This window comes from Paramisgurnus dabryanus, chromosome 8 (assembly GCF_030506205.2).
Source record: "Paramisgurnus dabryanus chromosome 8, PD_genome_1.1, whole genome shotgun sequence".
Lineage (NCBI taxonomy): Eukaryota > Metazoa > Chordata > Actinopteri > Cypriniformes > Cobitidae > Paramisgurnus > Paramisgurnus dabryanus.
Genome location: NC_133344.1, coordinates 37580925 through 37608878, shown reverse-complemented (window position 1 = coordinate 37608878; position 27954 = coordinate 37580925). Strand labels below are relative to the sequence as shown.

At 41.3% G+C, this 27954-nt stretch overlaps 1 protein-coding gene across 1 annotated transcript in view; it reads left to right on the top strand.

The window, feature by feature from the left end:
* LOC135771470 (complement factor B) overlaps nucleotides 1–27187 on the top strand; it is a 61811-nt gene extending 34624 nt beyond the window's left edge. The window contains exons 8-19 of the mRNA XM_065281724.2: nucleotides 680–818; nucleotides 924–1055; nucleotides 2347–2448; nucleotides 9947–10084; nucleotides 10569–10666; nucleotides 10754–10883; nucleotides 11147–11294; nucleotides 11465–11541; nucleotides 11624–11715; nucleotides 18961–19090; nucleotides 19165–19214; nucleotides 26784–27187. Coding sequence (XP_065137796.1) covers nucleotides 680–818; nucleotides 924–1055; nucleotides 2347–2448; nucleotides 9947–10084; nucleotides 10569–10666; nucleotides 10754–10883; nucleotides 11147–11294; nucleotides 11465–11541; nucleotides 11624–11715; nucleotides 18961–19090; nucleotides 19165–19214; nucleotides 26784–26942 — 1395 coding nt within the window. The 3' untranslated portion in view covers nucleotides 26943–27187. The remainder of the gene's footprint in view (nucleotides 1–679; nucleotides 819–923; nucleotides 1056–2346; nucleotides 2449–9946; nucleotides 10085–10568; nucleotides 10667–10753; nucleotides 10884–11146; nucleotides 11295–11464; nucleotides 11542–11623; nucleotides 11716–18960; nucleotides 19091–19164; nucleotides 19215–26783) is intronic.
* Nucleotides 27188–27954: the final 767 nt, after the last annotated feature.

The following is a 27954-nucleotide window of genomic DNA, read 5'->3' as shown; positions in this document are numbered from 1 at the left end:
CAAAATTGTAAAAAATCGTACCTATTATAATATATCCTCTATAGAATCAGCGATGTCTAGCTCTCTCTCAAGGGTTTTTCCCCTCCTAGGACTTTTCCCACAGGGTTTTTCTCCTAGGGTTTTTTTTTCAATCCCTGGGGAGTCTGCTGACATTGGCTTAACTCAGGACCCTTTTATATATATTACATTATTATACTCTCGCTAGTAATATGTTTTATGGTTTTTCTGTGTTTTTTTCCTGCATCTATTAATGTAAAGCTGCTTTGAAACAATTTAACAATTGTGAAAAGCGCTATATAAATAAAATTGATTTGAATTGGGCTGAGTTCAGGAGAGCCAGTGGGCGCTGGACTGACTTCAGGAGTCTGGATATGTGGTGGAGGGTGAAGGAGATGGAGACAAAGGATATCCAGACATATAAACTTTAATGAAAAGAAACTTTAAGGACAGGAGGTTACACATATCAAATACAACAGAAACTGGACAACCATGGGGAAAACAGTGTGGGCTTAAATAGGGAGTTAATCAGGGACAATGGCTGGCAAGTTAGCGAATATATGTTTGGAATTTCATAAATATTATACTTTTGTTTGCATGTTACTGTAACAGTATTATTATTATTGGCTTTTAATTTCTCATTTAATCATTTCATCTAAAACAAGTCTTGTCCATCTTTTAGCTTGACAGCTATGAAGTCAACATGAACTTTGACATCATCTCATTTGCCAGTGAGCCAATAGCCATCGTAAACATCACAGACATAGACAGTGGCGATTTGGATTATATCTTGAGGAAATTACACGAGTTTAGTCACAAAGGTAGGTTCATTGTAGAGTCTAGTAATGTTTTTGAGCCGTTGTTTTAATTACAGTGTTGTGTTGTCTTTTACATCAATTTCATATGAAATTATACTTTTTTTACAGTCCATGGCGAAAAGAAAGGCACCAATCTAGCTAAAGCCTTGGATAGGGTCTACAATCATCTTATCTGGTTTCGAGAGACCGAAAGAAGTCACTTCAACGAGACTCAGAACATCATCATCATTGCAACTGATGGTAAGATAAAGGAAATGTAATGCTAAGGTCACACACCTCTTAAAAACTTTATTTCAATTGGTCAATTACAGGATTCTATAAGTCTATATTTGAATGCTAATATGGTGTATATATAATATATTATAATATAAGTATAACTACTAGATCATTAGTCTTAAGGGAATTTTCATTCACACAAACTCATAGCAACAAACATGAATATTCGACTCAAACTCATAGCAGCATTAAAGGAACAGTATGTAAGAAATTTAAATAAATTAATCATAAAATGGCCCTGATATGTCACTAGACATTAAGAAATCAATTTCATTTCAAATACTTAAATCACTGACAACAGTGGTCTGGCCAGGATATTGTCATTTAAAAAGTTACAGCCCTCAACTGATGTTTATGTTGTCATGTTGTGTATTGGCCACCAGTTGTGAGATTGCAGTACCAGTTTTAGCCACAAGTTTTTTTATTGCAGTACCAGTTTTGACCACAATCCTACATACTGTTCCTTTAAAATTGTAACCTATAAACAGCACAAAAGGAAGATAAAGCGCCCCAAAATGTGGATGAAACATTTGTTTACTGCTCCCACTTACTTGCGATTTAATTGGGTTTTGCTAGAGCATCTACACTCACCTAAAGGATTATTAGGAACACCTGTTCAATTTCTCATTAATGCAATGGTGTAATGCTGTGGGAGATGTTTTCTTGGCACACTTTAGGCCCCTTAGTGCCAATTGGGCATCGTTTAAATGCCACAGCCTACCTGAGCATTGTTTCTGACCATGTCCATCCCTTTATGACCACCATGTACCCATCCTCTGATGGCTACTGCCAGCAGGATAATGCACCATGTCACAAAGCTTGAATCATTTCAAATTGGTTTCTTAAACATGACAATGATCTAGGAAAATTCACTGTACTAAAATGGCCCCCACAGTCACCAGATCTCAACCCAATAGAGCATCTTTGGGATGTGGTGGAAGGGGAGCTTTGTGCCCTGGATGTGCATCCCACAAATCTCCATCAACTGCAAGATGTTATCCTATCAATATGGGACAACGTTTCTAAAGAATGCCTTGTTGAATCAATGCCACATAGAATTAAGGCAGTTCTGAAGCCGAAAGAGGGTCAAACACAGTTTTTGTGTGGTGTTCCTAATAATCCTTTAGATGAGTGTAGATATACAGCTGATCTGTCAAGCTGTTGCTCATATGACTGCTCATATGACTGCAAACTAGCACAAAACATCAAATCAAGCATCTAATGATGGATTTATTTTATTCTGCTGTGTCTCTAGGTCACTCTAATATGGGACCAAAACCACAAATCGTTTTAAACAAGATCCGGAGTTTGTTGGGCTACAAATACAGCCAAGAGCACACAAAGGAGGATCTCCTGGGTTAGTCTCATAACACTTTACACATGCAACACTTGACTGCTGCTGGATGATGTGTGAAAGATATTAATCTTTAAAAAAACCACAACCGTTTTTCAATATTCTTTTCTTAATGTGTGCAATTAATCTTTGTACAGCACATTGTGAATGTGTTAGCATTTAGCCTATAGCCCCATTCATTCCTTAGGATCCAAACAAGGCTGAATTTAGAAGCCACCAAACACTTTCATGTTTTCCCTATTTAAAGACTGTTACATGAGTAGTTACACTAGTAAGTATGGTGGCACAAAATAAAACGGGCAATTTTTTTAAGCGGATACAAAATTTGAACTATATAGTATGGCGGAAGAGCACTTATTTTGCAGCACTTCACATACAATGCTTTTAATTACCCTTACGAAAATTAACCATGGTTTTACTACAGTTAAAAAAAAAACATGGTTACTGTAGTAAAACCATTGTAACCACAAAATAACCATGGTTTTGATAACCAAAAACCATAGTTAAACCCTGGTTAGTGTAGTAAAACCAGTTTTGCTGATAGTAATCCATACACCAAAAAACGCTAGTTACGAATGTAACCGTGGTTCTATGAATAGTGGAAGGCCACCAGAGGCGTAAACCAGAGCCAATCCTGGCCTTCTGGGGGCCCTAAGCAACTTTGTGAGGGGGCCCTGTCATTGTGTTCATAAAAATACATTCACTGTCTCTGCTTAAATGTAGCTATAAACAAAATGTTAACTAAAACTTATATTATCTTATAGCTTAACATTTTTGCCACATGTACTTTACTGTGACACTCATAGAATACACTCATAGAATGACACTCAGAATACTTACTAATTATAACATAGACACATGTTTTCTGAAAGGCCCTTAATCTGTTACATTAGTAAACAAGGTCTACTGCCAAATATATTATTTTTAAGAGATGTAGATTATCAGGGAAATTTAAAATTATGAATAAAATAAAACAAATAGCTGTCAGGTAAACTATAACAAATAACTCAACAGATTTTTCAATTTGTTTAAAAACTGTCAGACTCCACAGATAAACATACCAAAATACATAAATAATTCTCTAAATGTGACCCGTCACGGAAACCAGGGACTCAAGTCGGCAGCACAAGTTTCGAGAAAATGAGAAACAAAGTTTTTTTTTCGAAATTTGTGATTTTCGTTTTATTGCAGAATCTGTTAGTTGAGATCACGAAGAAGCCTCTCCATGTTTGAGATAGCAGTTTTTGTACATTTAAAAGTGTACATTTTGCGGTTAAAATAGGCTTGTTTTTCCGGAGATTCTAGCGTGCAGCGGGGGGCGTCATTGTCTGTGTGTATATTTACATACTGGATAAGCTTGTGTTTTCGCCTCCGCCCCCAAAGGGAACAGCGTGACTACTAAATAAGGATAGTTCGCCCAAAAATGAAAATAATGTAAGTAATGACTCACCCTTATGTCGTTCTAAACTCGGAAGACCTCCGTTCATCTTCGGAACACAGTTTAAGATGTTTTATCGTTAGATTTAGTCCGAGAGCTTTCCCCTTCATTGAAAATCTATGTATGGTTTCCATGTCCAGAAAGTTAATAAAAACATCATCAAAGTAGTCCATGTGACATCAGTGGGTCAGTAAGATTGTGTTGATGCATCGAAAATACAGTTTGGTCCAAAAATAGCAGAATTACGACTTTATTCAGCATTGTCTTCTCTTCCGGCTCGAGCGTGAAGTCACGTGACTGTAGTGACGCGCTGCCCTGTTCCTCAGACATGTTTGCTAAGTTTATTTTTTTTCAAACTTATAGCCTGCGTCTCCCCAGACTGTAAAGCTCGGGCGCACAAAACAAAAGAAAAATAAAAGAAGCTGGGGCGGAACAAATAACAGTCAGCCGCATCGTACGTCAGCCGCGTCACTGACTTTATGCGGCGCCGCAGTCGGATGACGTCAAAGTACCGCGAGAGCTCTTCAAGAAATCTTACGGAGTAGTTTAATTTCGACTCGCTCTCGCGGTACTTTGACGTCATCTGTATGTCAGTTCTTGCAGCGCAGCATGAGTCCAAACACACAGAAGTTACAAAGAGTTCGTTGTATTCTTCATATAATTGGCTACATGTTTTGTCTATCAATATTTTCCATGAAGTCATTGGCTGATGGAGGAACGAGCGAGCCATTGGTAACCTCAGGATGTCACGTTTTCGACGGCGCTGTTTGGATGATCTATTATACTACTTCCCTATTTTAAATACAAACTTTGAAGGCAGGTTCATGTGTTTAACGGAGTGTAAACTCATATACCCTTACATGTTACGATTTAAATAGTCTTCAGATTATATATTATATTGTATTACCAGACATTCATGCGAAATCTGATGTAAACAATCTATATTTCACGGATTATACGCATTTGTGGACAAATATGGTCATTGGATAATCTGAAACAGACTGGATTCGACTTGTGATCCCCACAAAGGTAAAAGAGTCATGTTTATTTTTGCGGGTTGTCATTTGGTCATAAAATACTACATATGATGCTAGAACATCTCAAAAAGGGTTTTACAGGGGGCATGGCTTAGCTAAATGAGATGTAAATGAGCCCTATTGTCTCCCCCAGCTGAAAAGAAGAGTCCCTTTCGTCTCGATTTTCTCGGTTTGAGTATTTCTGAGTTCCTATATTCAAATGGCCACAACTTCTCCAAATCTTATCAGATTTCCATGTGTTACACATCGTTGGAAAGCTTAGAAACTGCACTTTCAGAATCTGTGAATAACTCAAAATGCCCAGATCCGACTTGTGTCCCTACTTTCCGTGACTGGTCACAAATATGCAAACATTAGACCTATTGTTTTAAAATGCTAACAGGAGTCACACAACATCTTGCATGAATAAATGTGTTTATTTTTTTTAACATGTATGAAAAATTTTGATTATTAATGTGTACAAGCATTTCTAACAAAACACACTGGACTAAAACTGAATCTAGGGATTTGGACTGCAGTGTTTGTTATAAATCCATTGCATGGTTATTCAAGACGAAATAGGAATTTTGTGTTCTTAATCTTTTAGCTTCACCTTCATGGCACTTGTCTTTCCTGCTCCGGGAGGATAGCTTTAATACCCAAATGAAGACGCATGTTAATAGGCACGTCAACCACATGCGGAGCTGCATAGATGGACTGACAACTGTAATTAAAGAGTAACTAAACCCCTGCTCAGAGCCTGACTCCACCCACTGGCAATATTTGAAAAATGCAAGACAAGTGGGCAGACTCCAACGGAGATAGAGGGGACGAACTGAGCTTGTACCAAGTGTGTGGTGAGATTGTAACAAGGGCGTGGTGATCTTGAACCTGCTTACATAGGATCGTACCGCTTACATCACGTGGTACCGCAACATCCAACAGGAAAATTCAACTGCAATAGCCACCGTTCAACCTGAGGAGGGCAGCACTCAGATGTTTCTACATCCTATATTGTAGCATTAAAACACTTTATACCCAAATGTCAAAAAAGTTACTCAAATCAATGAACAGCACTAATAAACCCCCATTCTTACAGATCATTAACTAAATAAAGGTGGTGTAGGGTTTAGTTACTCTTTAAGGTATTGTGAGATCAGACTGCTTGTTATAATTTCGAATGGCTCCCGCGGCACAAGGATGTCACTCACCAGCTGGTCTGTGCAGCCCTGCTTGAAGTTAAGAACAAGTGGGCCCCTTTAGTGGTGCGGGGCCTTACGCAGCTCGCGTAGCCTGTGTATAGGGCTGATTGGCTCTGATGTAAACAGAGTGGAAATATCATGCGCTCGCGCATTGGTTACGAAAACTCATTGACTGGTTGTCATCTCATGACCTCATGACGTCTAATAGTCTAATATAAAGCCTATCACAACATCATGATCTTTCTCAATGGTCATTCTCAATGGCCTGCTCTAGCGGTTCAAAAGGTGGTGAGCATAGCCCCTCCAGAACGACATTCAGGTCCCAAGGGCAAAGTCCACTCGAACATGTAGGTGCAGATGCTGTGCGCCTTTAAGAAAAGACACCACCAATCTGTGGGTGCCCACGGAAACGCCATCCACAGGCGTTCTTTAAGCTGCAAGTGCAGCAATATAGACCTTCAATGTAGCTGGGGAGCAACCTTCATCAAGCAGTTTCTGTAGGAAGTGGGCTGGCTGGCCCGTCGTCAGAGCCAGCAGCAAGTCGAACTATGGCATGCTCGGCCACCTGGGCGCAATCAGGAGCACTTTGTGACCTCTCTCCCGGACCTGGTTGAGCACCGCCCATATCAAGCAGAGAGGGCAATGCTTTGTCTCCAGGGAGGCAAATAGATCCACTGACGCCTTGCCGTACGTGCGCCAACATTTCTGCACAGTTTTCTTGACGGACTGCAACTGCCAGTTTGTCGGCTTCGGTCCCCCCCCGGAACAGAGATTTCGCTGCAGTATTAATGGCAGCCGGGGACGTGTTTCGCCCGCAGGGAGAGTAACTGCGGCTCCACCAAAGTCAGAAGCTTCTGTGTCAGGTGCAGAGAGGACATGGACCTCGTGCCGCCCTGATGATTGATGTGGAACACCACTGAGGTGTTGTCCGTCCTGACCAGGATGTGTTTCCCCATCAGTACCATCTCGAAGTGCTTGAGCATCAGAAAAACTGCCTGTAGCTTCGGCATGTTGGTATGGCACTTCCGTAAGTGTGGTTCCCATAGACTGTTCACCCCCTGATGTTGCCATACATCCCCCCCACCCCAAGAGGGAAGCATCCGTAGTGATCACTTCTCTGCGTGACGGGGGAGGCACCATTTGCACACCCAACCATAGAAAATGGTCTTGCTGCCAACAGGTGAGGGAAAGAAGACAGTTCCACGACCCATACAAAGGTTTGTCGATTGCGAATCGCTGACAGGAGGAGGACCCTGAACTGATAGGTCTTGTGCTGAAAATAGAACCTCAGGAACTGTCTGTGCTCCTCTGCAATGGGCACATAAAATAAGCGTCCTTTAGGCTTATGGTAACAAACCATACACCTGGAACAAAGGCTCAGACCACATCGGCCGTGCATAACATATGGAACGGTAGATGCTTTAGGAACTTGTTTAATTGCCTAATATCCAGAATGGGTCTGAACCCTCCATCCTTTTTGGGAACCAGAAAGTAGCAGGAGTAGAAACCTCCTGAACAAAACAAAGGATCTACGTCCTCTATGGCATTTCTCTGCAATAACTGTTGCACCTTTGCAATGAGGACCAAATTTTGCAGCTCGTCCGCATTGTTGTGCGGCAAACCTGGGTGCTAGGAGGAGGTCGACGGCGAAACTGCATCATTACGGTAAAGCGGAGGGGCAGGTCTGTTTTGTCAACCACTGGAAAAGCGATTTGATGACCCGGATGGCATGCGTTGCAGTGTAGGTTTTGACGAGGCGGGCGCATGGGCGGCTGAGACTCCTTAAAAGACATGCGTCGTTCCACATGATGCGAACGAGACTCGGCCACACGCACCCGTCTTTCAAATGCTTCCTGCACTGCTGGTCCAAACAGATGGCCAGGTGTTAGAGGTAACTGGCACAAATTATTACGGCAAACTTCAGGTAGAGGGGATTGGGCTAGCCAAACTTGACGTCTTGCGTAAGTAAGGAGTCCCAGAGCTCTCCCACAGTCGCTGGCTACTGCGCCGAGAGCCTGAAGTGAGGCATCTAATAAAGTCGCGGTGTCGTCGTGATTAGTAGGATCCAAAGACAAATGCAGGGCTAAAAGCAAATGGCCCATAGAATTGCCTACATGACCCAGTCTGGCTACAGTACTGTGTATTTTGACCAGTGCATCATCCGTGCATCTGCATTCCTTGTTAGGGCAACATCCTGATGTAGTGCTTAGTCCAGAGATACAGGGAAGCCACGCAGGGTTCTAAAGCCGGCATTGTGCCAAGTCCCACTGTGTCTGGTGTGAACATATCCACCAACATGCGGGTAACTCGGTCCGGTCAAAACGACAGCGGCAATTGAAAAGTTCGCTGATACCACCTCAGTAAAATCTTTGCAGTGCAGAAGGCGTACATCCTTCATCCCGGGTACCGAGCGGAACAACAGATTGGTTGGTCCCAGTGATGCTGCTGGTATATCTAGCTCCAGTTTTGCAAGCACACTCTTCAAAGTGTCATGCAACGATAGTGCAACTGAAGATGTCTCAATTGTCTCGATTGATTTGGTGGTAACATCACGTCAGTCAGTGGCTGACTAAAAGATTCACTGAAAAGCGAGTCTGTGGCTGCCACCAATACCGCAGCGCACCCCTCTGCATCTGCTGTCACTGTGTGTGAGCGCTCAGAAGCGTTAGCGGTACATTCCATCACCTCTGTATGGTATTTGTTACCCCCTAATGCGGCTGATCCAGCCAACAGGGACTGCAGCTATTGTACTGTAGCAGTCAAATCGTCCATTCGATTCGCCAGCGTGGATGAGGATTTCCGTTTCAGTTTTGGTTGACCGTCGTCATCGGCATGCTTTTGCGTTTGTATCTAACCTCGCCTGCAGAAACGCTAGCGGATCGGTCTTTCGGTGTCAGCGAACAAACACTAGACAAATGCTGTTGGCGCAGCACAACCGGCATAATACTGCACCCATGCAAGCTTCCTTCAGGTGTTCCTTACCCAGACACTATGGGCAGCAGTCATGCCCGTCCAACATGTCCATATCTGCCAAGCACTGGGAGCATAATGCTGACTCCATAAAGTCCGCTCCGGTACACGTCCCACGAGCACAGGTGCATAGATGAAGCCGCTTACACGGTAGAACGACGCTACTGAAGTGAGCGTAACAGTGCCGCATGCGGGAACCCAGACAAACCCTTGGGTCTCGATTCGAGAGGCAAAAGTAAGGTGAGGGAACCCTGGGCAACCAATAGGTACTCGCCGCTGAGAAAACGCCATAAAAAATCTGGCTTACCTGTTCGACAACTTAGCCGAGGTGACAGTAAAATCAGACAGTAATGTTACTATGCGAGGGAACCCTGGAAACCAGCTGGTCGACATAACTCATTGTAGTAATCCAGATAGCAAAATCCAATAGTAATCCAACCAATCTTGCAACAGCTAAGTGGGGAGAAATTGCCATGCCCAAGTAAACTGCACAGCAGAACGAACTTCTCACAAAGCGAGAATGAAAAAGAGAAAGATCATGACGTTATATTCGACATCAAGAGGTCATGAGATGACAACAAATCAATAAGTTCTCATAACCAATGCGCGAGCGCATGATATTTCTACTCTGTTTACGCCTCTGGTGGTCTGGAGGTATGAAATAGAACCATGGTACTACACTTTTACCACAATGAAACATGGTATATTTTAGTAAGGGTAAAGCAACCTACAGTGCATTCTAGATATACTATACATTCTTTGAGTACATGCATGAAGATCTGACCACATATCATGTTTGAGCAAATGATTTTACCTGCAATGTGAACAAAGCTCATTTTTGTCTTGACAGTTTTGTTTGTTTATTTGTTCCACAGATGTTTATGTGTTTGCTGTGGGAGATCAAATAAATAAGAAGGAGCTAAGAACCATTGCCTCTTGCAAAAAACAAGAGAAGCATATGTTTGTTCTGAAAAACTATGTTCACTTAGGATCTGTGTTCAACAACATGATCAGTAAGTAAACTCAACTAAAAAAAAAACAGTACTAGAAAACAAATAAACACATACACTGCAGTCATAAACACACGTGTGTGTGTGTGTGTGTGTGTGTGTGTGTGTGTGTGTGTGCGTGTGCGTGCGTGCGTGTGTTTTAAAGCGAAAACTGCAAAAAGTGTAGTCATAGAGAAAAACAGGTTTGACCCACTACTTTGCCACCAGGGGACTGTCAGTGCTCATTACCAAAATTTATTACAGTCATATATTAGTTCATAAGATATATTTATAGTTATTTACTGAACTGTACAAGTATCTGTAAGGTTATCTTAGGTTATCTGGTGTAAAACTTGCAGGTCTGTGCTTTGTTGTCGATTCAGTGCTTCCTACAGTCAATGTGAAGCTCTTGTTGTCCAGATGTTCAAAGCTGATGTTTTCCTGAAGTTACGACACAACTCTTTTAATGTTGTAATTCCACAGTGTTAACATCCTTTCTGTTTCCCAGATGATTCTGCTGTGACTCAGTGTGGAGTGGCTCAAGAGCAGACTGCTTCATCTAAAAACACTTATAATACCAAACCTTGGCATGTTGACATCGCCTGGGTTGGTTGTTTAAATCAAGACTTAACAAAAATAGAGCTGCGTATTTCCAGTCAAACTGTATATTTTTATTGTTTTTTTGTCATCCAGACTACTAAAATATGCAGAGGCTCCATACTGACTGAGAGCTGGGTGTTGACAGCTGCCCACTGTTTTGTGAGAGTGAATAATGATAAATCTTTATCATTTGCCGATGCTTCTGACATAGCGGTTACGCATGGTAAGAATTAACAGTTGAATTTACAACTCGCTATATTATACATTGACTATTTGACATTGATTTATTTCAACTATATTTGATACGTTTTAGCATGTCTTCTATAGGCAAGATAAACAAAACATTATGTTGAAATGACTTGTTGATTAAAAGTAAACATATGGCAGTCAAGAATTTTATTTTTTAATGCATTGAAAAAGAGTCAATTTTGGTTTCATATTAAACTTCATTATGACCTTTAACAATGAATCTCGTCTTTTTCAAAGGTAATGGCAAAGGTGAAGCATTGGAGCTAATTCTGCATCCAGAGTTTGATTTGAAACGCCTTAAAGACAAGAATGTGAAGGAGTTTTATGACTATGACATTGCTCTGGTTAAGCTTAGAAAAAACATTACAATATCTTTAAAATCAAGGTAAGATTTAACCACATCACAACTATACTATAACAGGAGCTCTGTGATGAGATATTTGTTTTATTAACTCCAGCTTTTGACCCATCAGTATTCAGTGCTGTTTTATAATAAATATAAGTGTGTTCTGCAATGCTAATTCAAGCACATTACACTGACAATGTTGTATGCAGGCCTATTTGTTTGCCTTGTACCAAATCTTCAAATCGAGCTCTCAAAATGGATCCTAAGGCCACATGTGACCAGCACAGTAAGTATTAAATTTGTTGTGATAAATAAGATTGAAGCATATTGACAATATATAAAGATAATATTTGTGTTTGTATGGTCAGAGAGACTCCTGTTAAATCTGGATGAGACTCCCGCTTACTTCATCAGACAAGGAACTAACAGAACAAACACACAAATACATAGCGGTGCGAAAGTGAGTAGAGATAATATATATACTGAGAAAATGGTGACTTATTTGACCTGCTGTATATGTTAAGTTTAAGATATTAAAAATGTGTTTATGTACATTATAGCTCTTTACTAAATATTGTTTAATATTTCACATGACTGTTTAGCGAAGCTAAAAGGGGACTCTTATTATGAAGCCAGGGCGGAAAAAGCCGGTTGTTGTTTTTGAGCTCGAGTTGGAGCGGATGGTGTCGGTGGATAAATAAAGAGAAAACGTTAAAAATACTGAAGTTTATTTTGTGTTTAACATTGGTAGCAGAGGATGGTTAGCAACTATAGAGTCCTGCCAACCTTTGATGAAGGAAAATCATATGAAAGTTGGAAGAATGAAGTCGTGATTTGGACCAGAGTTACAGAACTCGAAAAGAAAAAACAGGTGCTTGCTGTGGCTTTGGCGCTGTCGGGAAGAGAGAGAGAAACGGCGATGGAAATACCGGTAGACAATCTGAATAAGGACACTGGCATGAACACTTTACTTACGAAACTCGATGACTTGTTTCTCAAAGAAGAAAAGGACCAAGTTTACGAGGCGTACTTGAGCTTTGACCGGATTATGAAAGATAGCAGTGTTTCCATGACAGACTATATAATTGATTTTGAACAGCGGTACTCGCGGATGCGTAAATATAAGATGGAGCTTCCCGATGCAGTATTATGGTGCTTTTCCATTGCATAGTACCCCACGGTTTAGTTTAGTTTGGGTCGGGTCAGCTCACCTCACTTTGGCGTGGTTAGCTTTTCCATCGAGTTTAGTATCACTTTGGAGTGGGAGGGTTTATAGGCGTGTCGTTATATTTACGCTGCCTACTATAGACTGCTGTGACATCATACAAGTGAAAGCGTTGTTGTACATTCCCATACATTCATTTATTTCTCAGTCTGCCACAAAATTAAAATTGGCCACAACAAATAGATGTTTGCACATCGCGTTTATAACTACCTCTGTCTCAAATCACAGTTTCTGTTCAAACACCCGACCCGTGGCGTCAGTCGACGGCGCTCCGCTGAGCCTCATTCAAGTTGCATTTAAGCATATATAATGCGGACGTGCACGTCGCGAATGTGCCGCCACAAACTGCAAGTCTGGAAAAAAACTGTTATGGTCTCCCGGATTCTCAACCTGTGGATGTTTTTCATCGCCAAAAGGGTGTTTGGAAATTTATAGCAGAACACAGATAACAACATGTTTGCTTGAGACAGCGCAAGCTAAAGCTAATATTTACATTATAGCGATGACGCTTCTCTCAGACCAATCAGTGACCTACAGCGTTTTCGCGTCACGTTTGGTATAAGCTCGGGTCGCTTGGAACCCCAACCGAGGTGGTAAAAAAAGTAAGCTGACCTGACCCAAACTAAACTAAACCGTGGGGTACTATGCAATGGAAAAGCGGATTTGCACTGAAGAGGATTTTCGGAAGAAAATCTGCTTCTACAGTGGGGATTAATCAGGAAACAGCATATGTAACAGAACAAAGGCGACAAAGGAGCAAGCCATGGTCGCAAAATGTTCAGCAAAAGACACCACTGCCTGGCACTAAACCCTTGGACAGGTATGGACACAGATCAAAATGTGCTGTTTGTCAAATCGCTTTCCACTGGGCCAAAGACTGTCCACACAGAGGTGAGCAAGTCAAACTTACTGAAGATTGTGAAACAAATGATATGGAGGAGTGCAACATTACTCTGTATACAAAAGAGTCACCCACTGAAGCAGAAATATTTATGACAGAGTGTTTCGGTTCAGCAATAATAGACACTGCATACACACGGACTGTGTGTGGACAGGAATGGATAAATAGCTACATCGCTGAACTAAGCCACAATGAGATAAAAGACCTGAGGAAAACAGAAACTCACAGACCCTTTAAGTTTGGTGATGGAAAAGTGGTCTATTCCAACAGAAAGTTAAAAATTCCTGCGAAGATTGGACAAACTAGGTGTCATATTGAAACTGAAGTCGTGCCAGCGAACATTCCACTACTCTTGAGCAAGGCATCCATGAAAAGAGAAGGGACAGTGCTAGATATGGAAAATGACAGTGCGGTGATGTTCAGTCAACCTGTAAAAATAGACTTTACAAGCTCTGGTCATTACTGTGTTAACATTATGGACAATGAAAAGAAAAGCATTCATAATGATGACTGTGTCTTGGTAGCTGCTGAAGATGTCACTCTTACGGAACAAAAGAATGCGGATGCACAAAGTCAGTGTGACGAGGAAATACTGACAATTTACGTCAAAAGACGGAAAAGACTTCTTACTAACTCTGGAAATAAAGATGCAGAATGTAGTGTCATTCTGGAGAAAATTGTGAGTGAATGTGAAACGTGTCAAAAATACAGTAAGACCAAACCAAAGCCTGCTGTTGGCCTACCACTGGCATCTCAGTACAATAAAACTGTTGCAGTAGATCTACATGAACTTAAACCAGGTATGTGGTGTCTCCATATTATTGACCAGTTCACAAGGTTTAGTGCAGGCAGCATAATGACCACTAAGAAGTCCTCTGAAATAGTGAAACACTTTGTCCATGTCTGGATAAGTGTCCATGGTCCACCTCAAAAACTTTTAGCGACAATGGGGGAGAATTTAATAATGATGAGGTTAGAGACATGGCAGAAAATTTCAATAGAGAAATAAAGACAACAGCAGCATACAGCCCGTGGAGCAATGGACTTGTAAAGCGACACAACCAAACACTTACAGAGATCATAATGAAAGTGAAGTCAAGTAACGGCTGTGACTGGGACACTGCATTGGACTGGGCACTTATGGCAAAGAACACAGGGGTTAAAGCAAAAAAAAATCCTGAGCCTGAAAATTTTGGGGGCGCAGACACGTTGAAAACATTGTTGAAACTAACTAGTAATGTATCTGCCATTGCCATTAGCACCTGACCGGCTCAAACTACAAGTTATGATGGGCTATTTGAAACACCAACTTTTTTGTCATCTTTTACTATATGCCACAAAGTAAACCATGATCAGAGTCAGACTGAGCAAATTCAGTCACGTTTTGCATTTAAAGGTAAATACATCAATATGGTGCAATAGTAAAAATAAGTTACTTTAGATTTTGAGTAATTTTATGTTCTTAAAAATCTTTGGTTACATGCATGGTAATAATAGGGCACACAAATGAGATTTACCATTGGTCATAACATGTTCAATGTTAAATAATTAGTTTTGGCATTTAATACAGATTTATTACTGAAAACCAAGCAACATTTGCACCCTAAATTTAAAGTGGATACTGTAACATTAATGTTACATAATTCAAATGATGTTTGACTTTGCCTTTTCAGACACTTAGGACTTTAGTTAAGTGCATTTGTCTTTTGCATTGTTCTTTTAGTCAAGAGCCACACGTTTCACACACACATGCAGGCAAACCAGATCTACGAATGTGTATATGTTTGTCTGTTTGTCATTATATTATTCTGTAATCATATGCGTTAACGCGCACACGCAAACCAGATTCACGAAACATCAGCGAATGCGTGTGTTCGTCAGGATGAAGTCGGATCTGGTTCACTAGATGCGTTAACGCATACGATGACATAATATTATAATGCAAGCAAAACATTTTGACACAAATACAACTTTATACTGATATGGAGAGACAGCATTTGAAATGGACAGTTTTGTCAAAGCAGCACCTGCTTCTCTTAATTTACACCAGCTGAAATGCTGCACGTCTCTGCCTTATTCCTTCTATCTTTGCCCAGCGCCAATGATTTAAGTACTTTATCAATTAGGTCATATCTTTCCTATGCTTTATAAACTTACTTTCCATCTTGCGGACTACGTTTACTTGAAACATGAAATCTCCGCTCTCCGTTCGGCATCTGCAGCTGGATCTCAACCACACTTAAAGACCCGCCCCATCCAATTCTGATTGGCTAGTTTGTTAGTTTGGTTGAGAGTTCCTCTCATACTATTTGTAGGCGAATGCATGAACTCGAACTGATATTAATATATATTAAAAAAAATAATTCACAGTCAACGCCGCACGCCGGAAATCCGGCACAGTGCCGGAAAACTTTGAGCCCTGAGAACACCATGCAAAATGTCCATGATTACAGTCCTCATCAGTTGGTGTTTGGACAGAATCCCAACCTGCCCTCTGTGTTAACCGACAAGCCCCCAGCTTTAGAGGGCACAACGAAAAGTGAGTGGGTGGCAAAACACATCTCTGCATTACATGCATCGAGAAAGGCATTCACAGAAGCAGAATGCTCAGAAAGAATACAGAGAGCACTACGTAAACAACTGCGTCAGACAGATGAGACATTTGAAAGAGGTGACAAAGTGTACTACAAAAGAGTTGACTGTCAAGAGTGGAAAGGACCAGGAGTTGTCATTGGCAAGGACGGTGCAGTGGTGTTTGTCAGACATGGAGGAACCTGCATTAGGGTACACTACCTCAGACTAAGAAAAGTAAACACAGACAGCGAAGATCAACTTGTCACTAGGGATGATGCTGAAATTGACACAAACAATATGCAAAGACAGGAGATGACAGGAGCTGCTGTCAACAACACAGAGGGAACAGAAACTATACCTAAAATACAGCAGAGTTCAGTACAAACTGAGGACACAGGAGCATCAACTTTAGGTCTGAATGTAGCAGCACAACACACTGGTGACGACATAGTGGCACAAAGTGATACCGAGCAGGGAACTGATGTTCATTTTAAAACAGGGCAAGTTCTAAAATACAGAGACAGAGACAGTGGTGCTTTGCACACAGCAAAAGTACTAGGGCATGCAGGCAAAGCCACAGGCAAATACAAAAACTGGTACAACCTTCTGCTCATTGAACCAACTAATGTTGCAGACAGTAAAGATTCAGTTGATATATCATGTTTAGATATGTCTTCAAATTGAGCACGCTGTTACTGATGTTAGTGCCACAAATGTCAGTGAGGATATATTGGTAACAAAAGATCTATCCTTTGACCTAGCCAAACAAGAAGATGAAGATGAAGAGCTGGAGAGATAACAGTGTGTTTGAGGAAGTTCAGGATGAGGGACAAAAGTGCATCTCTACCGGATGGGTGTGCACTCTCAAAGAAATACTAACTGGACTTGTACCGAAAGCACGATTGGTGGCCAGAGGTTTTGAGGAGTTAAATGTGTCAGAGCTACAAAAAGATTCTCCCATATGTGCTTCTGAGTCTCTTCAACTGCTGGTTGCAGTTATTTGTCAAAAACAGTGGACACTTCATTCTATGGACATAAAATCAGCATTTCTGCAGGGAATAGAACTGTCACGTGACATCTACATTAGGCCTCCCCCGAGGCTATCTGTGAGGGAACATTATGGAAGCTAAAAAAGTGTGTATATGGTCTGGCAGACGCTTTATTGTACTGGTACAATAAAGTAAAAGACATAGTGCTGAAAGCAGGAGGAAAAATGTCCAAGGTCGATCCAGCTGTTTTTTGTTGGCTAGATCAGGACTGTATTGTAACTGGGGTGCTTGCCTGTCATGTGGATGACTTCTTATGGGGGGTACACAAAGTTTCTCCACAACCATAATACCACATCTAAGAGCTTTCCAAGTTGGACGTGAGGAACATGATCACTTCTGTTATGTGGGAATAGATTTTGTGACTGTTGACAGAAAAGTACAAATACATCAGGGAAGCGACATTCAACACATGCAACACATTCATATGGATCCTTCACGAGCTGTGGAACAGGACTCACCTCTCTGTGAGGAGGAAAAGGATCAGCTCAGGTTCAAAATAGGTCAAATTCTTTAGGAGTAGGCCAGATGTCATATTTGATGCTAGCAATTTGACATCAAACATAAAAAATGCAACTGTGCAGACAATTCGAATAGTGTGCAAACTTGAGTCCAAGAAGGTAATTCTAAACTTCCAACACTTGGGCAGAGACAGTGCCCTTAAGATGATTGTGTTCAGCGAAGCTTCGTTTGGAAATCTTTCAGATGGAGGCACCCAAGGAGGGCACCTGATTCTTTTAATGGGAGAGAATGGAAAATTCTCACCTCTTTCTTGGCAATCAAAGAGAGTCAAGAGGGTTGTGCGGAGCATACTTGCTGGTGAAACATTGGCAATGTCTGATGGAATTGACAATTCTATTTTTCTGTCCATACTGTTCTCAGAACTAACTACTGGTACTGCTGAACATGCTCCACTAATAATATGTGTCACTGACAATTATTCGCTTGCTGATGCAATTAAGTCCACAAAGTCAGTCTCAGAGAAAAGACTCCGCCTGGAGATAAGTAGTATCAAAGAACTTGTCCAAACACAGAGAGTTGAGCGAGTACTGTGGTACAACACAAAAGATCAACTTGCAGACTGCCTTACCAAAAAGGGGGCATCAGCTTGTCAGTTACTCAAGGCACTGAGTGAAGGACAATGGAAACTGAATTAAAACAAAGTCTGTCTTTGAGTTAAACTTGATGGCTTGTTGAAATATACTAGGTCGTATTTTTGTTCAAGGATGTTGTTTGTTCAGTGTGACCTGTTAGTATGTTTGATTGAAGGTTATTTATTACATCATAATTTTTTTTAAAGAGTGAGTTTGTTAAGTTAAAATAAATATTAAAAATGTGTTTATGTACATTATAGTTCTATACTAAACCACTATATATATCTATACTATTGTTTAATATTTCACATGACTGTTTACCGAAGCTAAAAGGGGACTTATGATGCCCGGGCGGAAAAAGCCGGTTGTTGTTTTTGAGCTCGAGTTGGAGCGAATGGTGTTGGTGGATAAATAAAGAGAAAACGTTAAAAATACTGAAGTGTATTTTGTGTTTAACAGTATATATGCGAGGGTCCCTGGTCAAAATGTTTGAAAACCCCATGTCTATTATACATTACAAGTTAGCTATTTAGAATTTTGCTCAATTTCGTTGTAGTTGTATTTCACGACTTCGCATTAACATGTAATCGATAGGGAATAAGATAAAGCAAATTTGGCATAATGTCCGAGGGGAGGGCTCCGAGCTCGGAATTTTAGCCCCAACTCAGAGTACTCCCCCCTCTTTAACTGGGGGATAGATGAGAAATGTCATGGGACAGAGGTGGAGGACGGCTATTTATAGGCACCTCTTCGCACTGATTGATTGGATCACATGACCATGCTCCTCCCGAACTTAGTTAAATAAACTTCATAAAAAATCCTGATAAGTGTGAAAAGCAAAGTTTGTTTTGCTTCTGTTTTGCAGAGAGATGCATGCATTCAACATGCACAATTCATCTATGAAAACAGCACTGCATCTCTGGATGAAGTGATCACAGAAAGATTTATCTGCACTGGAGATTCAGAGACAAACAGATATGATATAACCTGTACAGGTTTGTCTCAGGAAATTAATGCTATGTTTATATCCATACACAGTGCATAATAATAATGCTTGTTTTTCCTGAAGGGGATTCTGGAGGAGCTCTCCTCTTACAGAAGAGAAAGCGCTATTTCCAAGTGAGTAACTTGCCATTTGTTTTTTATTGTCTCCTTATAAAAATGAGTGCTGGTGAAGTCCAAGAGTGCAAATAAAGTGGGATCAGTTCTTATCTTCCTGGAGATGAATGGATTGTAGAACTTCTATAAGAGGATCTAGCTAAAGAGTTTCTAGATAGTGGATTTACATGTATAACAGCATACAAAGTCATCTAATATAATTATAAACAGGGCCGGTTTTAGAGACAGGGCCGGTTCTATTACAGATGAGTGACAGTGGTCCTTAGATACTCCCTGAGTTTGGGGCGAGTCTTTAAACCTGCAGGCTACTTTTCATGTGGACCAAAATGTTCCAATAATACGGTCATCTGCAATGGTGCATTATAATAGGATTGCATTTCTGTTTGAAGGACACACTGTGAAAAGTTGGATCTAGTTAAAAATTACTTAATGCCTAGAAATAAATTAAACTTTCTCTTTAGTAGAAAAATTTAAGTTGAAACCACTTGATTTTTTTAGGTGTTACCAACTGAAGTAATTTTTTAAGTTTATCCAAGTGTTCACTTTTTACCGTGTATGATGCATCAAGGTTCAGAGATCAAAAAGATTACTAACGATAATAACTAAAGATTGTTACCGTCAAGGAGGTTAAAATAATCCACACGCATCTACAGTCTTTACTGGTAATTTACTTGTAAATTGCAGCTAACAGGTCATGTGTGAACAGAACTTTTCCGGTAAATCAGTGCTGCCAATTTACCAGTAAGACTGTCAACAGTGCTAGACTGTGGCCGTTTCTCAATGTCAAGGATACTTCCTTGGCAGGACTAGTCCTTACAAGTCACTTCCTTCAGAGGCTAGGCGAGGCTCCTCTTAAAGGAGCATTTCACCCGTAGAAACATTAATCTTTATTGAAAGTGTGTCATATTTGTAGTCGAAATGTAACATACATTTAGAATTTGGTGCCTATTTAACCGAGAAAAGGGGTGTTTGTAGTCTCACTCCCTCAACAAAGACATTGCACTTCCTTCTTTCAATGATGCAAAATGATGATTTTTACATCATTGAAAGAAGGAAGTGCAACACTGAAATCTGTATTTCTCCTGTCTCAGCGGCAACTGAGGAAAAGATGCATGACCATTCAAAAGCATGACTGGGATACTAACTATACAAAGCTTAATGCAAATGGGTGAAGTGTCCCTTTAAGCATTCGGTGAACACGTTAAATGGAACAGGCTAGCATGTGCACGTCATTGCGTCAATGAAAGGTGTGCTTTCGGTGCTGCGCGCATAGGATTGTGGGTGATTTCAGCGCCTGAAGAGCGCGAAGGATATGCATATGCATCCTTTCCTGTACATGGAATATTTCTCGAACGAAGGACTCAGTCCTTGGCTGAAATTTCAAGGATCCTCGACATTGGAACAGTCATTTGACGGACGTCGATGACGTAGCATCCTCGAAATTCTGGCTTCCGATAGTGATGGTCGTTTTCGAAGCACTGCTTCATGAGGCTTCGAAACATTTACGAATCTTTTGTTTCGAATCAGTGGTTCGGAGCTTGTTTCAAACTGGCCCAAGTCACGTGATTTTAGCAAACGAGGCTTCATTATGTCATAACTCATTCGAAACGTTCCGAAAATCCGATGGTTCACCACTAGGGGGAGTTGATCACATGACCAGTGTCTAATATGTGTAGGTGAACTCAGGTCAGTTTTATTATGAAAGTTCATAAAACATTTATCCTTCTGACTAATAACACTGCCATTTTATCTACTTTTTGTTTATAGACAGATTTAATGACAAAAATGTGCATAATTAAAAGGGTAGTTAGTTTTAATGATTTATTTGCCCTAAATAAAACTAAAAACACATAATAGACTTTTAACTATGTCTTAATTAAGTTAAATAATTGTTTTAAACATATTTTAATACAAATCTTGCTATTATTTTGTTAAAACAGTGTAAAATGTTTGGACATATCTGCTTTTACACTATTTTGACCAGCAGGGGTCGCCAGCGTGTGTGGTGTAGAGGTCTACACGGAAGACCCGAGACCCGAAGACCCGGGACCCGACCCGGGATCCGTACGGGTTCGGGTCTATATTTTAAATGATCAGCCGGGTCCGGGTCGGGTCTCAATCTATTACTTCGGGTCCGGGTCTGTTTAACATTGTGGGTAATACCCGAGGTCGATCGGACTCGGAGAACACACACTCACATTTAAATAAAATATTTCTCCAGCAACAAAAACTTAGATGAACTGTCGCATACATTTTTTCTATGACGCTAAAGTTGCGTTAAAAAGTTTATATTTGGTTGCTCCAACCAGGCAGCCAACGCGCATGCGCTCTTGTAATGTTTATCTGGCTACCAGTCAGGAGCTTCTGCAGTGAGACGCAATGACTTTACCTTTGACAATTGGCTATTTTATTTAGAAGGCGGGACCTATTCCGCCGTACCGCGCATTTTGCACTGACGTGACTTCTCTAATTTTTATAATAATATTATAAATTGAACGTCTTGCTGTTATATCTACAGTTTTCGCGACTCTGCTCAAAGAGCACAGAGGTGATAGCAAAGTAAAGCTAACGAAAGCAGATATGACACTGAACGAGCAATCGTTATTATCCAAATGGGCAAACATTATTAAGCAAGTTGACCCGATACACAACAAAGTGGACTTTTAAAGCTGGAATAAGCATTAAACATTTCAATCGTCAAGAGAGGAATAACATGGATGGAACTTTCTTGGAAATAAGGATTGTGCATCACACACAGTCAGGTACAAGGAGGAGGGAGAAGACTAACTTCTAACGTTATGGGTAAGACAAAAAGTTTAATTTTCGCTACTTGTTTATTGACTTATTAATAACATTTAGCTAAAGAATATTTGCCGGTCGGGTCTGTGTCTTCCCGGACGGGTTTGGGTCCAGCTTTTAAATAATAGACGGGTCCGCGTCGGATCCGGGTCCAGCTTTTAAATAATAGACGGGTCCGGGTCGGTTCCGGGTCCAGCTTTCAAAACAACAGACGGGTCCGGGTCGGTTCAGTGTAGCACATTTACGGGTCTGATCGGGTTCGGGTAGGAATTTTTGGACCCGTGTAGACCTCTAGTGTGGTGTTTCGAACTGCTTTGAAAAACTGAATAAATTTTCGAAGCAATTGGTTCAATTGATTCGAAGGTTCGAAAAGCTTAATTTCTCCCATCACTAGCTTCCGAGGATCCTTCCTTGACATTGAGAAATGGCTTGTGTTCTGTGTCTGTGTGTTTCATGTTAGTGTTTTCACCTGGCAGTGCTCGTTAGCCACTGATTAGCTCTTCACACCTGTTTGTATTCTGTAATCACTTTTATCTATACCTGGTTTGTTCAGTGTGTGTTCACGGAGACATACAATGGACATTTCCACTGAGTAAAATGGAAATTAAATGTGTCATTAAAACGAGAATCAATAGGCTTTGGCAAGAACAATGGGAAAAGGAGACAAAAGGTCGTTTTTTATATAAAATACAGAAACAATTGGAAACAAGGAGGCAGGGTAGTTGGAAACGAAGGGGGGAATCTGTTATCACAAGGCTAAGAATTGGACATACAGGTCTTACTCCATAATCTCAGTCATTTAGGGAAACATCCAACAGGACTATGCATTAATTGTGACAGGAGAGAAACAGTAGAGCATGTATTGATAGGATGTGAAGCATACAGAATAGAACGAAACATACTGTTAGAACAAGTTAAAGAATTAGGTTACACACATTTATCAGTAGAGGATTTACTTTCCTTTTCTACATCAAAACCATCAGCATGGCCAGCTATCATGAGATACCTTAAAGAAACAAATCTATTTGATCGAATTTAAGTTTAAAAGTTTTTTTTTTATATATATAACACATGTTAGTAGAAATCCGCATTGAAGCTCCACACCCCAAACAGTTGGTGGCGGTAATGCACCAAATTGGTATGCCAATTAGCCGTTTCTCAATGTCAAGGATACTTCCTTGGCAGGACTAGTCCTTAAAAGTCACTTCCTTTAGAGGCTAGGCGAGGCTCCTTTTAAGCATTCGGAGAACACGTTAAATGGAACAGGCTAGCAAGTGCACGTCATTACGTCATTGCGTGATTGAAAGGTGTGCTTTCGGTGCTGTGCGCATAGGATCGTGGGTGATTTCAGCGCGTGAAGAGCGCGAAAGATACAAATTTGCATCCTTTCCTGTATATGGGACATTTCTCAAACGAAGGACTCAGTCCTTGGCTGAAATTTCGAGGATCCTCGACACTGGAACAGTCCTTCGACGGACGTCGATGACGTAGCATCCTCGAAATTCTAGCTTCCGAGGATCCTTCCTTGACATTGAGAAACGGTGCTTGTATTTGTCACCCCGCTTCTGTGTTCCTGTTTATTTCATGTTTGGACTGTCTATTTGGATTTTGAACCTTACCTGGCTGGATAATGATTCTTGGATTACCCAATAAACTGATTTTGGATCTTACCTCTTTAGTGCGTATCATGACAGAAGGACTCCATCATGCATAGATCCAGCGGATTGGGTATTTGTATCAGTCCCCCCTCCACTGAGAAAGAGAGGTAATGAATAAAGAAGAGTGAGTAATTTAAGGGCTCTGCATCAGCATGGCCAAACAGTGGGTTGTCTGGCTCAGTCATTTTGAACTTTGTCTCAAGGCCTGAATTTTAATGATACAGCATTGAAGGACCTTTTTAATAACTGCCTTGATGACCCTGTGCCTCGGTGGGAGATGAAGGGGCTGGAGATCCTGGATTTATGGGGGTTCACTAGATATTTAGAGCATCGTAGCCAGTGGCATACAACTACCACAACTGCGTCTCCAGACAAGATGGCTGCTGCAACACCCGATGTACTTTACAAGATAGCTGCCACACCCGAGCCTGTTCACAAGATGGCTGCCATTCCTGCAACTATCCCTAAGATGGGTGGCCATGCTTACTTCTGCTCCTAAAACGGCCATTCCAGAACCCATCACATCAGCTAGACCAGGATGAGGTTCTAGGTTGGCTATCAGAAGGAAACCCTTCTTTAAGAAGTCTACCAGGATGGCCACCGCCATGCCTGCACCTGTTTTTGAGATAGCCGCATTCATACCCGCACTTCTTATGAGAGCCATCATCATGCCTGCACTTATTTTCAGAAGAGCCGTCATCAGGTCTAGACCAGTTTTCAGGATGTCTGCCGCCATACCTGCACCTGTTCTCCAGGTGGCTGTCCCCATACCTGCACCTATTCCCCAAAGGGCCATTGCCATGCATGCACCTGTTCTCGAGAGAGCCATCGTCATGGCTGCCCCTGTTCTCAGGATGGCATCGGAGGTATGTTCTTTGAAGTCTGTGTTTCCTGTATTTGCCATGGCTCTGTCGTGTGTGTGGTCTGCCTTCTGCTCTTCTGTTTCGCAAGAGGTCTCTCAACCCCATGAACCTGAGTCATCTGAGTTGGCCGCAAGGTCCGAACCTGAGTCTCCTGAACTTTCTGTCATGGCTGAGAAGTCCCCTGCACTTCCTATCATGGCTGAAAGATTTGAATTTAAGTCCCCTGAACTTCGTGTCTCGACCAAGTTAGCTGAGCCTAAGTTTCCTGAATTTTCTGTCCTTGACCATAAGGCCTGTTTCAGAGTATCCTGTAAAGGCCGAGATGGTTACTCCTGAGTTTCCTATGTCCTGTAGGTCAGCCAACATGGTCGCTTCTAAGCTCCAAAGACTCTCTGCCCTTGCCAAAATGGCCGTTCCTGAGCCCCCTAGTCTCTCTGTCCTGCCCAAAATGGCTGACCCCGAGCTCTTTGAACTCTCTACCTGGCCCAGGATGGCCGCTCCCGTGCTCCCTGAACTCTCTGCCACTACTAACCTGACCCAGAGGGCCTCTTTTTTGCTCTCTCCCTCAGCCTAGGTTCCTGTTGCTGCCGGCACCAACATGGGTCTTAACTTTGCTCCGATGTCTGGTTCCTGCACTGCCGGCCCCGCCCTGGCCTCCTGCACTGCCGGCCACGCCCTGGCCTCCTGCACTTTCGGCCCCGCCCTGGCTTCAGGATCCTTGGCCTCTACATGATCCTGGCCCACCTGCCCTCCCCCAGATCCATCTCCATTCCTCCACCCACCTTAACTCTGCATTATGGAGTGTCTGAAAGCCACTCTTTTAGAAGGGGGTACTGTCACAGTGCTAGACTGTGTTCTGTGTCTGTGTGTTTCATGTTAGTGTTTTCACCTGGCAGTGCTCATTAGCCACTGATTAGCTCTTCACACCTGCTTATATTCTGTAATCAGTCATCACTTGTATTTATACCCGGTTTGTTCAGTGTGTGTTCATGGAGTCCTTGTATTTGTCACCCGGCTTCTGTGTCCCTGTTTATTTCATGTTTGGCTTGTCTATTTGGATTTTGACCCTTGCCTGGCTGAATAATGATTCTTGGATTACCCAATAAACTGCTTTTGGATCTTACCTCCTTTGTGTGTGTGCGTATTGTGACAAAGAGAGGTTGTATGACTACCAGTAGTTTACCGGTTAGTGCTATGTGTGAACAAAATATAGAAAAAATAGATAGAAAAAGAAGTCAAGCACACCTGAAGATAACGTCCACATTTCTTCACCAAAGTTGTTTAAAACAGCTTAGCATCAATTTAACGAATGTGCAAACAGACACAGTTTTTTGTTTGACGTCGCCTAATGCAATGTTGTTTGGTCACGAGCACGAGTTTGGTCACAAGCTGTTTGCCACAGATGTAAAAACAACAAAATACGGCCCATGGATATGAAGGACGTGGATTGTTTACAAATACAACACTCAGCTCACCGTCTGCGTGCCACAGGCAACACCCGCTTTCTCTCGGAGTTTACCGGTATTACGATACTGATGCGTGAATGATGTCTTACTGGTAAAAAAGATGGAACGCCACTGCATGTGTGAAAAGCAAATTTTTGTATTTACTAGTAAATTCATTCTGGTAAATTCATGGTAATTTACCGAAATTACTGAGAGAAAGAGGCTAATGACTCGTGCATCAATTCCTCCTGAAGACAGCATGAGGCGCAATTTTACTTTACTTAATTTCAGAAAGAAATCTTTTGGTTTAGTTTATTGTGAAATTAGGACAAATAATGCACAGTATCGCTTTGTGCCTGCGCAGCACTTTAAAGGGGGTCCCTCAATGTTTATAGGAGGTGCGAGACCACCCGAGCCCCCCCTCAATTCAAACACTGGTTCTGAAATCAAGAATATCTAAAAAAATACCCTTCATTAGTTTCTATCCATGGCCTATTAGTAGCAATACAGTCATAACCACACAATAGTTTGTATTTTTGATTACTTCTCATGTTATTGCTTTTAAATCGTTTTGCTGTTGTAAGTCACTTTGGTTAAAAGCATAAATACCTAAATGGTTGCTTTTATTATTATATTACAGGATTGTGGGATACTGTTTTCAGTTTTTTCTCTACCTGAAAAGGTCATGCTGTGATGTATAAATCAGCTACTGGTCACTATGCATATGAATAGAAGTCAATCGAACAAACAGTCTAGTGTGACTGTGGCATTAGCAAATGGTTGATAAACGTTGTTCTCTTACAGGTGGGCATCATCAGTTGGGGCACTAAACAGATATGCAACCACAAGACTGTGAAAGCTGAGTGGCATCCAGATGCCCGAGACTTTCACATCAATGTTTTCTCTCTGATGCCCTGGCTCAGACAACACCTCGGCAAGGATCTGGAATTTCTGAAGGACTGAGCCGACTGAGACATACACACAGGCAGACATAAAAGATTATATTAAATGTTTTTTGATAGTCCTTATCTGTAGGAGTAACTTACAAGGATGAAATATATCTGACTTTGAATCATGGACAGATTATAATGAATGATTACGTAATGACTGCAAATTTGTCTTTATTTGAAGATTGCCTGTTTTAATTTTGTGTTTGCTTTACAAAATATGAATTAGTGATATTAAAGTCATCCATTTTCTCAGCTTCATGTTGTTCCAAAACCTCTGATATTTGTAAAATGCTTACATATAATGACAACAGATATGGATTCACTGAAAAGACTGTAAAGCACTGCTTTCAGAAACTGCATTAAACTGTTTGAATTTAAATTGCTTTGTGCAAAGTCCGCTGCCAACATTGCTGCCTAAATATGACCTTTGTCCGCTTGGTCTGCTGCCTCCACCTTCACCGGACTTATTTTGGACATCAAAAAACTAAAACGAGTCTATCACTAGGGTGCAGAAAAAAGAAGGATGATGATGATGAGACCAGACAAACACAACATAATAACTTCATTTCAATGTTTTAAGTGTTAACGTTATGTTAACACTTAAAACATCCTTAAAGGTGGGGTGCATGATCTCTGAAAGCCAATGTTGATATTTGAAATCAAATAAACAAACACACCCCCACCCCAATAGAATCTGGACCTTCTTTTGATAGCCCCGCCCCACACATACGCAACCCAGGCAATGATGTTGTTTAGTAGACACGTACCTTACGGCGCATGCACACGGGGCGTCAGCGTTAACGCTTAACGGAAGGCTTGTCTGAAGCGTGGCCAACAGCCAATCACATTGGCCGGAACCTATGCTCCAGTCTTCCATAAACGTAATTAGCTGGCTCTGCCTAGGTTATTTGCATAAGGCGATCTGATTGGCTGACGCACGCGTTGCCACTTGAAAAGTTGAGAAATGTTCAACTTCTGCCGTTAGGAACGGCACTGACGAAGCGCCGACGGATCCACAATTCAGT